The sequence below is a fragment of the Gossypium raimondii genome, chromosome 5 (genome assembly GCF_025698545.1).
Source record: "Gossypium raimondii isolate GPD5lz chromosome 5, ASM2569854v1, whole genome shotgun sequence".
Lineage (NCBI taxonomy): Eukaryota > Viridiplantae > Streptophyta > Magnoliopsida > Malvales > Malvaceae > Gossypium > Gossypium raimondii.
In genome coordinates, this window is record NC_068569.1 from 19,453,722 (window position 1) to 19,469,227 (window position 15,506).

Consider the following 15,506-nt stretch of genomic DNA (forward strand, 5'->3'; position numbering starts at 1 on the left):
TGTACAAATCTGGGTCCGTCAATTCATATTCATGTGTGCACATTTCTATTTCAGAGAGCACACTCCCGCGAACCTCATCCTTACAATGGATTACCAAATCAGAGCTAAATCACAGAATATATACTCATAGAGTATTGTCGGGATTACCAGTCCAGGCTAAATCCCCTGCAATGACAATTACTCTAATGAGCTTGGATCTGAATTACCAGTCCAGGCTAAATCCAGACCCTAATTTGGATTACCCGTCCGGGCTAAATCCATTTTCCACATATTCTTCGGGAGGGCTATATCAAGATAGGATCACCCGTCTGAGCTAGATCCTTTTTACCGTCAATTCCTTTTCAGAGATCCATCGAATTTTCCTTCCATTCAACCGGGATTTCTTCCCCTTTTTATCAAATATATCAATGTTTCATTAATTTTCATACAATGAACATTCAAATCATATTCACATCAATAACAAACATTTCTAGCATTTAAGAATATAATTCAAGTTACACGAACTTACCTCGATACTTGTTCGTATGTAAAAATCTACTAATCCCAAACTTTTTCTTTTCCTCGATCTAGCTTCGTATTTGAATTTTCTAGATTTAAATAAATAAATTTAATCATTAATTTAATACATTTCATGTTCATATGTAACATTCTCTATAATCCCATTATTATTTATAGTTCATTCAGAGTTGTCTCCTTGAGTTATAGTCACTAAATTATTTATATCTTGAGCTACGGAACTCAAAATTAGGATCCGCTAATTTCCTCGAAACTAGACTCACATATCTTCTTACCATAAAATTTTCAGAATTTTTGGTTTAGCCAATAAGTACAATTTATTCTTTACAGTCATCCCTATTTTGCTGTCTGACAACTTTGACCCTTCTTCACTAAAAATTAATTATCTCCTTGTACAAGATTCAGATGATGTTCTTGTTTGTTTTTTTTTTTTTGAAAAATAGACTCATTAAAGATTTTAAACATATAAATTTAAGCGACTAATTATTTTTCTACAATTTTTTATGATTTTCCAAAGTCAAAACAGGGGAACCCGAAATCATTTTGACCTTGCCTCACAAAACCTATTATATCTCATGATTTACAATTACATTGCTTACACTGTTTCTTCTATAAGAAACTAGACTCAATAAGATTTAATTTTATATTTTATTCATCCTCTAACTCGATCTCTACAATTTTTGGTGATTTTTCAAATTTAGACTACTGCTGCTGTCCAAAACTGTTTTAGTGTCAAGTGTTGATTTCCATTTTACCCCAAATTTCACAGTTCATACAATTCAGTCCTTGCTCAATTAACCCCTCAATTAAGCTAATTTTTCTCAATTAATACTTTACCTAGACATTATAAGTTATTTCACAATTATTGAAATTTAGAATTTCCACATAAAACCCTAACTTCAAACTCTTTTACAATTAGGTCTCAAACATTCACTTTCTATTCAATTATTTCAATAAAATCGGCATATAAACAATTTAAAGCTCTAATTCCATGCTAAATCATTATATACTTCCAGCACATATTCATAGCAACTTTCAATTTCATTCATAAAATCAAAAAATAATAAATTTAGTAATAGGACCTAGTTGTAAAAGTCTTAGAAACACAAAAATTACAAGAAAAAGGCAAGGATTAACTCACTTGGTGCAAAAATTATGAAATACCAGCTTGAATAAACCCTTAGGACTTTTTTGGATAATGATAATGAAGAAAATATGAAGAGAATTCTAGATATTACAAGTTGGTCCCATTTTTATTTTAGTAAATTTTGTTATTTTCTCATTTTGCCCTTATTTCACCAATTCTACTGATTTTTCTCAGCTTATGCCGACCAAAATATCTCCTTTTGGGCTTATTTGCAATTTATGTCTCTCCTCATTTAACAATTGAGCTATTTAATCCTTCTAGTAACTTTTACACCTTTTTCAATTTAGTCCTTTTCACTTAATTAACTACCCAAACGTAGAAATTTTCTAACGAAATTTTAATACCATATTACTAACACTTCATAAATGTTTATAAAAATATTTCCGACTCGGTTTTAGGAGATCGAGATCTCGATACCTTATTTTTACCCAATTTCTTCAATAATTTCTTTTTCTAACTAACTACTAAATCGGTAAAATTTTTCTATCGATATTTTCATACGATTTTCCTATCTTATCAATATTCATGCAAAAATATTAAAATAAATTTATCTTTAAATCAGATTTATGATTACGAAACCACTGTTCCGATAACCTTGAATTTAGGCCATTACATGACCTTCGGCCAATGAATATCTTTCACAGATAAACCATGTTTGCTAGATAAGATTAGACAATAAGAATGACAAGAAAATCAAGATAATGAAATCCAAAATGTGAAGCTATACTAAATTTCCGAGAATAAAAACCATATTGAATAATAAAAAGATCGATGATATCCCAGAGAAAATCCAGAAGAGTAATATTGCACATACACACTAGAAACAGCTGTGATAGAGACAATATAAATTGCATATTTGCAATTTAGAGATTCAACCAGTAGAAGTAGAAAATAGCATCATATGAATCTTATCATCAAGTCTTCTCTCAAACATAATTGATTAGAAAACCAAAGAAAAATAGAGCAATACCGCTCATGAATCAACCAGACTTACAATAATTTCGTCTATTGTTATAATTAGCCAGCCTTTTTATATGATAAGTATCGCATCTGAACATGAACAATTACATATGTCTCTGAGAATAACAGAACATATAGAATACCCAGAGGAGATCGCTGTAAAATACTCAACTATAACAAATGCTTTCAGATATCTTTGCAATTTCAACACTATCCCATTGACTACTACAGTCATCAATGATCCCACATTATTCCAATCACTAAAGAAATCAATTCAGAAAAAATTTCGATTAACCCGTTCTTTAAATACCATACCATACCTGAATAAATCGATTACTCGTGAATAACTTATTCCTTAATAACAACATTGTATATCCCGAGTAATCTTTAGAATAATTTGATATCTCTTTTAAAAACGTCTTTACTTCCTAACCAATTCTCAGTTCTAACCACATTATTAATCATTTAACCATTGAACTCTTCGGTTTCACACTTGTGAACTTAATCAATATAAATCTTGTGAATTTCATTGTATAAAACTGTACTGGTGAGGGGGTAGAGGTTGTAAAGCCTCAAAATTTGACTTTCATATACACACACGTATAACATGACATTTATCGTCAACATGTTCATTACAAACATTTATTCATATCTTTATGAGCCTCTACTCATCATAAGCAATCTTTTTAATCAGATACTTGAGTATCGCTTTCAACATTATCGGAATTAGCTCGATTGGAAAACATCTCTGTCTATTAGTAAAATAATTCTCATCAGAGTCGAGAGATATCACACTATCACAAGTTATATAATGTCATGTATTTTTAGACTTCACATATGCTACGTTCTACCTGAGAATCGACTAACCCGTAGCTCTGATACCAATAAATATAACACCCCTAACCCATATCTGTCACCAAAATAGGGTTACGAAGCATTATCAGAATATACAGGTCAAGTAAAAGGATATTCCATTTTATACAGTATTCATGTCAGAAATCAACTATAAAGTCTCTTATATGAACCCTCGAGGTCCAAAACATGCATTAGAAACGAGTCGGGACTAAACCGAGTACTCATAAAATTTTTCACAAAATCTCAATTTTTTCTAGGTGTAGGGGTCACATGCCCGTGTGGTCAGGCTGTGTGGTTCACATGGCCAAGGGACATACCCATGTCTCAGGCCGTGTAACTCTTTGACTTGGGTCATACGGCCAAGACACACGCTCGTGTGCTAGGTCGTGTGTAAATACCTGAGCATTCTGTTTTGAAATTTTAAAGATGTAGCGGACACACGACCAAGTCACACGCCCATGTGCTAGGCCGTGTGTCACACACGGCTGAGACACACGCCTGTGTCTCTACCCGTGTGGACAAAAATAGGCTATTTTCCAAGCCATATTTCTCACCCCATTTTGTCATCCTCCTACACCAACACTTTAACACATTCACAAGCTATTATAGGTCATTTCACCCAACTCAAAATCAAGTCCTATACATGATATAATACCTCATATAATCAAATATACACACTTACTTAAATTACCAAGTTAACATATATGCATATCTTATCAAATATGCTAACTTAATTCATTCATCAATATGCCAATATAATTTCTATCAATCAACCATTTCAAACACATACCATCAATCAATCATTTCAAACACATACCAAACATATCCATCACAAGCTATTTCAATGGCTAGTTACAATTAAAGCATTTATATGCTGATATTGGCCAATTAACCTATACATGCCATTATAACCATAATTGATTTGCCATATATATATATATACCAAAATGGCCTGATGGATAGTGTGAGTGATCTCCACCAAGCTTCCGATTCAACGAGCCTCCGAATTACATAGAACAGGGGAAAATAAAATAGGGTAAGCATGAAATGCTTAGTAAGTTCGTATAACATGGTAATTAACATACCACTAATTTAAATTCAATATAAACATTCAAGGCATATTCAATCAACTTGATCAGCCCTAACACATATCCTCATCGCTCTTGTTAGTCATATATAAATATCAAGAAGCATGTATGAGCTCAACAATAATTAGATTTCCATGTACATATATTTTCCACATCATGTATTCATATAACATATATAAATCATATCCTTGTATTTCAAGTACATTTTCATAATAATTCGTCTCAAGTTCAAATTATTTCATGTCAGAACTTTGCCCATTAAACCATTTAAAATATCAATGTCGCACGGGTATTACACTCAAGGTGTCAAATTTATAATCATGGATGAACATATTTATCAAACAAATTCCATGTTCATATATTATCATCTCGTATATTCATATATCATGTATCATCATTTTCATGTATTCCAGGCAGATACTTGTATTAATTAATTTCACATTCAAATTTTCTCATATCAGGATTTTGCCCATTGAATCATTGAAAACATCAATGGATACACAGGTAGTACACTCGAAGTGTACAAATCAAAAATCCATCAATTCATATTTAGGAGTGCTCTTTAAAGCACATAATCGTGAAATCCTCTCTCAAGCCATATAATAGGAAGCTCACAAAGAGCCATTAATCGAGAAGCTCACAAAGAGCTTATCAGGAAGCTTATCTGGCTATATAATAGGAAGCTCATAAGAGCCATAATTAGGAAGTTCACAAAGAACTTTTAATCAGGAAGCTCACGAAGAGCCTTTAATCAAGAGCTCTGGATAGCCATATATCGAGAAGTTCAAGCGAGTCATATTAGGACACTCACAAAGAGCTGTGTTTGTGTCCGCAATATATGCAGGATCACAACCGATCATATAACAAGACGCTCACAAAGAGCTGTGGTTGTCTGCAACACATGCAAGATCACTACCAATCAGGATGCTCGCAGGAACCATATAATAGGAAGCTCAAGAGGGCTTATAACGGGATGCTGGTAAGAGCTGTGGTGTGTCCGTAACACATGCAGGACCACAACCAATCATGAAATCTTGTATCCATCGAATTCCATTATTCAAACGGGATTTAACATTTATCGGGTTTTGTCAGATATGTAACCAATTTCATATATTTGACATTTATACAATTCACATACACAACATTTAATTCAAGCATATAAATATACACAATTTAGTTACGCAAACTTACCTCGACAAATGTTCATGTACGTATAATCTACTAATCCGACATTTTCTCTTTTCCTCGTTCTGACTCCGAATTTGATCTATCTGAATCTATATGAATGAATTTAAAATTAATTCATGTTCATTTCAATTCAATTCAATTCACATATTAGGTAAAATTACTATTTTACCCCTAAACTTTTAATTAATGATAATTTCGTCCCTAGGCTCGAAAAATAAAATTCATGCAATTTAATCCTTATTCCAAGCCTAGCTGATTTTTACATGTAAAATTTACAGCCCATATATTTCATAAAATTCAGAATTTTTCATGAATTTTACATCTTTTCAATTTAGTCCCTAAATCATAATTTCGTCAAAATTCCCTTTACAAAAGTTGTTTATCTATTAACAACCTTTCATTTTCTACCATAAAACTTCATAATTCATCTATGTTCATCCATGGAAAACCCTATACCTTGATAACTTTGCAAATTAATCCCCGAGATAGCTAGATTAAGTTATTACGATCTCGAAAATATAAAAATCATTAAAAACGGGCAAGAATACTTACCTAATCAAGCAAAATAAGTTGGCTTGAGCTTAGGTTTCCATGGCTAGGGTTTCCATGCTTTAATTTGGGAAAGATGATATAAATGATGATATTTTTATTTTTTTATCATTTATCATCTTTTATTATTTCACTTTCCAATTTCATCCTTTTCTTTATTTTATTTTCCATGGATGAATCATCATCCTTAAACACTAAGCATTTTTAATGGTCTATTTCCATATAAGGATCTCAAATTTTGAATTCCATAGCTATTTAATCCTTTTAGCATTTAGAACTCAACTTTTGCACTTTGTGCAATTTGGTCATTTATCAAATTAAACATGTAATCGGTAAAATTTCTTTACGAAATTATTTATACGACATTACTATCATACTATAGACCATAAAATAATATAAAAATATTTTTTTCTAAAATCAGATTTGTGGTCCTGAAACCACTGTTCCGATTTTACCGAAAATGGGCTTTTACATCAGTCATACCCATAAAAGAAATATATTTCTATGCATGCTTACCACGCATCAACATGTTCATTCAACACTATATATGCTTCATGTACAAACATATAATTGTTTCCCAGAAAACATTACAATCACGCAAATGCTTCACGAGGCTCACACACATTCGTTCAGTTACTTTAGGAGACATGCACGATTACATGAACATCAATCATGTGAAGATTCTATTTAAAATGACATGCAAGAGTTGAGGCTAGGGACTCACCTGAAACTTCAACTCAGAGTTTATGTTCCGATGATCCTACCTAAACCAGCAGTAACAATTGCTTAAAAGATTATGGAACTTCCATTAAAATCGCATTTATAGACAGTTTACTAACATCACAATTACAGACGACCCCTATGCAGGGCCTCCTATTCACACCCAATTGTTTATATCTCTTAACATCCTTACTCTTCCAAAATCATAACATGCAGAGCTATCAAACTTATCAGGAGGTTGAAACATCCGATTAACCCAAAAACCTTAGCTTCTAGTTTAACAAAGAAGAAGAGAATATTTAAGTTTAACAAAGAAGAAACAGAGCATAGAACGAAAGGTAGAAAAAACCATCTCCATGTTCCCTTCTTACCATATATATAAACTTAGTTCCTCTTATTAAATTTTGACAAGTGTCGAATGCATACAAAAATTGTCCCTTAAATGCCCTACAAAAATTGAGAAAAATATAAAAGAGAATCTGGTACAGATGTAGTTTGACTAGTCAATCCATTCAGTTGACTCCCAATCAATCACGTTACCAAACATACTTTTGGCGGTAACTCTTATAAGGCGTGCTTTTGAAAATAATCTAATCTTCCATAATTTTCTTATACACTTGATATGCATGTCATGCTTAGTCAAAATTCTGAGGCGTACTCCTTTTCAATTGAGAAACATCCCAAGATGAAATCCTCAGATTCTCCACGAGCGGATACATTATGCGCCAGGATTTAACTTGTCAAAATTTTGAAAAGTGGCAGACTATACTACAATAGTGCACCAAAACAGGTAACCTTCACATCTATTCGTCTTTTTCTCGGATCCGCCAATTTTAGGGTGTGACAACCTCATTTTTGTAAATCGAGCCTGTAAATACTATTAATAAATATTTACAAAGCTGTTAAATAGATGAATTGAGGTTTAGTTCAAAAATTTTGGTGTTTAAATAGTTAATTAAAAAAAAGAATTAAATCGTAAAAGTTTTTAACTATGAATTTTAATTGGTTAAGGAATCAGTTAAGCAATTGATCTATAAAGCATGTTGGAAAGTGGATTATGATGTGAGAATCCACTAAGAAGTGATTAATTAAGTTTAACTTAAACTAATAAAGGATAGTTTAATTTATTAATAGTATAAAAGCCAAATTGTTGTCATTAATTTTAAAGATATTGCAGCGCCTCTTAAACCAACTCTTGAACTGCAACTCACTAATTAAGCAGTACTATGACTGAGATGTTGTTCATTATTTGTAAGTTTAGAATTTATATTTTATATATATTAAGCATTGATTGGTAAAGGACATCAATTTGTAATTGGTTTTAAGACAAGACAAGAAAAAATATTCATCAGTGGGATATTAACGGATTTAATTGACAGAGCTTTAAAAGAATCGAGCTTGAATAAATAAATTTTTATTCATGTTTGTTTGTTTATTTTAAAATTATTCGTATTCGATTCTTATTTGTTAAGAATTTCAAGTTTGCCTTCGTTTATTTAAAATTATGCATGCTCACGTTTGTTGGTTGAAGTTAAACGGACATATTCATGAACATATAATTGAACATATTCACGAACAATATTAATGAATAATAAACAATAAATAAATGTATATCTTATTTTTATCTATACAATAATCAAATATAATATTAATAATTATATTACAAATAAATCAAATTAGCATACAAATAATAATTTTATTAATATATAATAAATAAATAATAAACAAGTTTTTAAAAAACTTTAGATAAATGAACATAAATGAACTGAACAAATTTTGTTCATGTTCAATTAATTTAATAAATGAATTTTAAAATATTGTTCATATCCATTTATTTAGCTTGATAAATAAATAGAAACCAAAATATTAATTAACTATTTGTCGGACACACTGTTTATTTATAACCTTAGTTAGTCGAGCCCTTCTTCAAACAATTAACTAGAGATTTAAGGGTATTGATAAAACAAAAGATTAAACAATTACCTTTTGGAGTACTTTATTATAAATCTCACAACCACTATATCCATGCCAAAATATATATGTGGGGTACGCCTCGTATTTATCGAACACGTTAGAGGCACCTTAGACGAGAATCAACAAGCAACTGAAGAAGGGCCAAAATAGGCTCGACATCGAGACAATGCGACGAACTCCCAACTTAAGGCAGCGCCGACGTTGTGACGAGCATGCATGAAACGTCAAGACGACACGACGTATTCTCCATGTAAGCAATTGCGTTTTTGACTTCAAGCAAAACTTTTTCTCCCAATTGGACTCTAGTTATTTCAGGAATATTTTGGTATAATTAGAACTCTAATCTAAGTCTACTTAAAAGAGCTATTGTTTCCCTGTTTTGATATACCAATCAACAAGAACTTTTCTTGTAGATGACAAGATATAGACATATGAGTTTTGAAAAGAGTTTTATAATAATTATGGAGATAATTTTATTCTCGAGTTATGACTTTGTTTTGGAGGTTTAAATTTGTACATTTAGTACATTTAGGTTTCTTTTTCACATAAAATATTTATATTTGTTTTTCATCATTTTTATTATCTCATTGTTTATACGGCACCATTCTGAACCATATGTATGAGGTGAATAAAGGACCCAAAAAGAATGGGTAAAAGTAATCACAGTGAAATTCTTAATATTCAACGAGACAAGAAAAAAAAAAAAAAACCCTTTTAAGGCACTTTGGTATTTTATTTTATTAAAACTGTAACCTGGCTGACATAAAGCTGCACGTATATTCAAGTTCAAAGGACATAGTAATAGATAACTCCAGTAAATCAGGGGAATCTGTCAAGTGAGAGTAGGAAAAAGTAATCAAACGCTAGCAGTTCAATCTCCAATCATATGGCTGGTATATCACCTTCAACTGAGCATCAGCAATAATCTCCAGCAAAGCTTCTGAGTCAGTTGGCTCCAAGTAATTTGAGGCATGTTTCAATACCTCTACTTCATTCTTCCCAAAATCAACACTATACCTGTTTGTGGATTATTAGCAAACAACATTAAGTTATTTTTTCCAGAAAAAAAGTATATGAGAATCAAGCTTACTAAATTAGTAAATCTCTGGTTAACCAAGGAAGGCATATGCATATGCATTTGCATTCCATCATCCATCTTTTTCTACTTCGAAGGTATATCAATTTACTACAGCTTGGTGTTTGGTGCAAAGGTTACGGTAATCTTGCATATCTTTTGCTGATCTTTGAAGTGAACTATATTTACATATAATGGGAGGTTCTAACTGCTACCCACTATTACCAACTCAATTTTGAATTTACCAAAAAGTTAAATAAGACAATAACATTGATGTCATTTAGGTCATATTTCAATTAAATCTTTATCAACCAGTATTTCTCTATATTGTCATCCCTATATTTCTAATTGCCATCCCTATATTTCTCTTGTAACTCCCTTTTTCATTTTCTTTTTAAACAAAGCATTATTATTATTACAGAAGTGTGCAACAGGCGACTAGAAAATTAAGCATTGTTAGTGCTGTAATTTACACTAATCATGGCTTGAAGTGCCATATATGGTTTTCCTGCATTTCTATAGCTTCTGAATCCAACTTAGGCAACCCAAGCTTTCATAATTCTACCACTAAGAATTTCTGTATGATTAGATTATATAAGCTAAAATGAAAACAGCAATTTTTTTAAATTCCCTTGTGCCTATGCCAATGAGCCAATGAGTTTTGGAGTGCATGCATGTGCGTGTTAGTGTGGCTGTGCATATGCCTGTTAGCGTGCAACGCATGTGTCTAGTGAAAATTTTAAAAACTTATTTTGTCTCCTGAACATAAAATAAAGGTCTCTAGGAAGAAATACGAATTTGTGCACCAAGAACGTGCTTGAAATTAACTTACCATTTGAGGATCTTACTAGCATATGCGACCTTGCCACTCAAATCAACAATAAGGCCACCAGCTCTTAAGAAATCCCGTGCTGCATCCATCAGCTCTTTATCAATGTTCCCAGGAGAGTAGCATCGAAGAGCAGGCCCAGACCGGGTACCGCAAACCAGGGCAAAGTGAATTAGAGGCTCGGGATAGGGTAGAGCCACCTGAAAAAACACAAAACACAGAATGAGCTAGGTTGGATTTCCACACGAGGCATTCAACTATTGAGGATGAAATTCTTTTTCCGGTACCATAATGAAATGTTTTAACAGAACTTATTCAGGCTACACCCTTACAAGCCTGAAGTCAACATAGTTAACTACCCAGCAGAAAACTGCATGGTGAAGTCAATCTAATCGACAACCCAGTAGGGCATTGGAAGGTCACTTCATATGCACAACCTTTGGGTCATCCTTCTGAAACAATGGCAAAAAGTAAAAGGACACCCAATTCTAGGAATGAGCAAAGAATTCTGAAGGTTAAATTAATTTCCATAGTTTCACCAACAAATAAAAGGTACAAAACAGTAAACCACGTAATAAGGTGAGCACAGAAATGCTAACCTCCAAAACAGTGGCTAGAATCATCATGAAACATTAAGCATCAATTTTATCCATGGTCTTACCTGTGATCGTTTATCTTTTACGCCAAATGGTTTCATAAGATTGTATGGTGGCCTTTGATTGCCCCTTAAAATGCCATTCTGAATGGATGAAAGCGAATATGTGCACCCACCAACAACATACTTAAAGTCTCCAAACAGCTTCCTTCGTTCCAATGGACCAGCAGGATGACCCCACGCTAGTATTGCATGGATAGCCATCATATTGTACAAATTTATGAAAAAAGCGAGCTTCTCCTCCCTTGGCATGTCCTGAACTTTTACTCTTTGGAGCTCTTGAACTATTCTTAAGTACCTAAATTTTTTTCCATTCACAATGGAGACTTGAGCATTTGAAAGAAATGCATAAAATTTTGAAGTTACTAGAGTGAGCAATGTCATACACTAAGAGGCATCAAACCTTGCAAATTCCTCACTTCCATGAATACTTCTGTAATCAACATGTCTTCCATCTTCTGATGCATACGCTTCAAAAATAGCATAGGACAAAAACCTCAGCCTTGATGCAATTTCAGCAATGGGCTTTGGCTTCAGTTCAATTATACCCCTTGGAATGTTGTGACATTGAGACGACACAGTAGGATCATGGTCCAAGAACCGATACAAGTGGTCACCATCCTCAAAAAGATTCTCACTATTATAAAGCATCACAGAAAAAAAATAAGGATTTTCTACGACAGATTACAGGGTCACAAAAACAAAATAAACTGGGAAGGTTGGACTCACTCAAGAACATGTCGGAAAAAGTGCTCACTGGCAAGCTTTTGCCCAAATTCAACAGCCTGTACCACAATGCAAGAACAAAGAAAAATACATAACCGCATCTAAACATGTATAAACAGAGCACACAAAACCACAAATTCTAACTCAAAAGCAGTGGTACTATGATTTTACCAGTGAAAAGCCAAAAATCACACAACAGATAAAATCTATCAAATCCACCCATTTAAAACAGAACAACAAGAGAATAAAGAAAAAAGAGACAAGTTAAAAATAGCAATATGTATTATTACTTTCAGAAAACTGTTATGATGCGGTATCATAAGAATTAATGCTAAAGATAAAATTGGCATCCGCAATATGCCTACTTATCATGGAAAATATCAAGTCCACTGTTGCTTCTTTTAATCAGACTGGAATAATATCAGTGAAAGGTAGGCTCTAGAGTATTTTTTAATATGCAAGGATTAAACTGAAAGCCATCTACTATCATGAGAATATATCATTTTTAACTTTGCATTTGCCGTAGGAAGCAAGTGAAAGAGTGATCTCATTCAGGAACGTTTGGTCATAACCCCATATGGAGGAAAACAATAATACTAAAAGTTGACAAAGACCATGAATTATATAAGTATCACATAAAATTCACTATACCAGTCTTGGAAAACATAATAAAAATCCAAACTAACCTCTTCCCTTTCCAGGTACTGATCTTCAGATAGAAAATCTACTGCTTCCGAACCTAGAAAACAATTAGTGAACCTGCGCATCTTGTATAACCGATCCTTCACAACAATAGTTGCTTTCATTTTTTGAACAATTACAGCTAGTTCATCAACAGGTCCATTATCGGACACATCATCTTCACCAGGAAGAGGTGGTAAAGGTGCTTCAGGTGACGGTGCTTCAGAAATAAAAAAATCAATCTTCTCATCAAGCTTGCCAGACTCATCTAAGCCTTTTAGTTCACTCAAGCCCCCAATCAATACTTCATTCAAGATGACCTTAGGAACGGCACAAGATCCAGAGACCTTCTCTATCTCCAACTTTCTACTGGGGTATACATCAATGTTGATCTCAACATATCTAAGCCTTTTTCTTTGCAGAAATAACCTAGCTTCTCTACAATCTCGGCATCCTAACCTTGTATACAATATAATTCTTCCTTTTGTGGCAATAGGTAGAAGTGATTCTTCAATGATATTCTTCCCCTGCTCGGCTTTGCTTTCTGAATCAGTATCACGTGACACCTTAATGTAGTTTAAGGGATTCCAAGCAGATCTTTCTGCAGTCCTTGGAGACATTGCAGCTTGCTCCCCAAGTTTAGCAGAATCTGAAGTGTCCTTATCTACATCAACATTAGCCTGTTCAACTCCATCTCTTTTTAAAGAAAGCCGACGCAGGACACTGGTCACTGCAGCACCCTTTTCCTTAACAAAATTCTTAAGTGCCACTGCTTTCTCAGGCCACACAGACCCCTCTTCCTCTGGATCAGGATCCAAGGAACGAGTTGATGAACTCCGATTAGCCTGCATCCCAGGAACCTCTGTTCCATCGAAGACTGGTTCTTGCTCCTCCTCAGCAAGATCTTCTCTTGTAGTTTCGTTCACTTCTTCTTGAGCTTTGGAATCCAAATCCCCATCCTTATTCATCCTGTCACCTTGTTCAACATGTTTGTCATCTTTGTCTTCTTTATTACCGTCCTCTAACTTATTAACATCGTCCTTGCTGATGTTCAGACTATGCATCTCCTCCACCTCCACAGGTTTTCCTTGATCTTCTTTGTGAATACCATCAGTATGTCCCTCTGGTTTTTCATCCATGGGAGGATCTGTTATATTTTTGTAACTGGAGTTACCCTCTTCCCTAATGTCAGAAAAACATAAATATTGTCATTCAACTTGTGAAAACATGGCCCTTAAACTTTTTCATCAAGGATCTCTTCCCAGGTTCCTGCAAGGACATTACATATAGACAAATTCAACAGAAGACCAATTCCACTACGGATGAAAAATGAATATAAGACTCTTATACTTTCATAAACAGAGTCATATTTGAAAGTAGACATCCATTTCAAAACTGCCTAACAAACAATAGGATCTCGATTTTTCACTCTTTAGCTATTTAAACAGGAAATATGTAACAAAAAAGGGAACAAAATAATCTGTATCTAAATTTGGGTCTATAGGCTCTTATTCATTGATTTTCAGAAATATGAACATAATCCAGTATATTAAACCAAAACACTAGATGAAATCCATAATAAGAAACTGTTTCAAAGCACTAGATGTGACCCGGCAAGTCAAGCCGTGAAGCTTTAGTTTTCGACCATTCCTAGTCAAACGAAACGGTCAACCTAAATCCTCCATGATGTAAGAAGTAGTAATATTATGAACAATGAAAGTCAAAGAAAAAAAATAGCAGAGAAATGAATCTGTGACCAAAATTAAATAACAAAAAAGATTAAATCTTTAAGTCCTGAACACTTGATCAAGTTTTCATTTAATTACCACACAACTTAATCTCCAAAATAATAATAATAATAATAAACCCTGAAAAAATTATCGATAGGATTTTTGCAAGTTAATCATAACGGGAAGTATGAAAACTGAAAATAAGAGAGAGAGAGAGAGAGAGAGAGCTTACAGATCCAGAGAGAGTGAAGAAAAAACAGTGAATATAAAAGAAAAGAAAAAAAGATCTGGAGAGAGTTACAGAACCAAAAAAGAAAGATTTAAGTTAAATATATATATCAACTTTGGAGTTACAAATTTTGTGTATTAATGTTTTGAAAGGAAACTTATAATTGAAAATTGAAAAGGAAAGAATCGTCAACTAATGGAGGGGTGGATGATTTTCAGAAGCAGAGGCGGGCGGTCGGGACAAGCGGGAAATCCGTGGGCCTATCTTTCTTTTGTCTTTTTAGACTTAAGGACCCCCTTATCCTATTTCTTTATTTTGGACACCCAATACTTTTGATTTCTTTCCAAACCATCCCTTATTGGTTCCACTTTTTAAAATTGAGGAAGAATTAAGATGACTAAATTGCTAAATCAAATATAATATTATTTTAGTAAAACAATTGTTAATAATATAATGTAATTCGATGGAATCAAGGGAAGCCAAGGTCCTTGCTTGACTCTCTCAAGTCTAAGTTATATATAAGATTAGAAAACTAATTTTACTTTTCCATTACTTAACTTTAAAATTTTATAAAATTAAACTAT

The 15,506-nt window shown here is 33.1% G+C and overlaps 1 protein-coding gene across 2 annotated transcripts; it reads right to left on the reverse strand.

Annotated features, from left to right (window-relative positions):
• Window positions 1–9,697: 9,697 nt before the first annotated feature.
• On the reverse strand, window positions 9,698–15,129 carry LOC105769593 (uncharacterized). Of its 2 annotated transcripts, none has more exons than XM_012590331.2 (7): window positions 14,926–15,129; window positions 12,969–14,145; window positions 12,286–12,341; window positions 11,960–12,193; window positions 11,563–11,854; window positions 10,905–11,101; window positions 9,698–10,014 (listed from the first exon to the last, which is right to left on the reverse strand). In XM_012590331.2, the coding sequence occupies exons 2-7, from the start codon at window positions 14,100–14,102 to the stop codon at window positions 9,861–9,863; spliced, it is 2,067 nt and encodes a 688-aa protein (XP_012445785.1). In that variant the 5' UTR covers window positions 14,103–14,145; window positions 14,926–15,129; the 3' UTR covers window positions 9,698–9,860. The 2 variants fall into 2 exon arrangements, with proteins under 2 accessions (XP_012445785.1, XP_012445784.1); XM_012590330.2 differs by having other exon boundaries at window positions 12,969–14,232; window positions 14,926–15,128.
• Window positions 15,130–15,506: the final 377 nt, after the last annotated feature.

Bases quoted from the DNA above. Each gene is read 5' to 3' on its own strand.
- LOC105769593 (XM_012590331.2), bottom strand. From the start codon at position 14,102: ATGGATGAAAAACCAGAGGGACATACTGATGGTATTCACAAAGAAGAT. The intron at 12,342-12,968 runs GTTAGTTTGGAT...ATTGTGGTACAG, and splicing joins AGTACCTGGAAAGGGAAGAG to GCTGTTGAATTTGGGCAAAA. The intron at 11,102-11,562 runs GTAAGACCATGG...GTGTTTTTTCAG, and splicing joins TAAAAGATAAACGATCACAG to GTGGCTCTACCCTATCCCGA.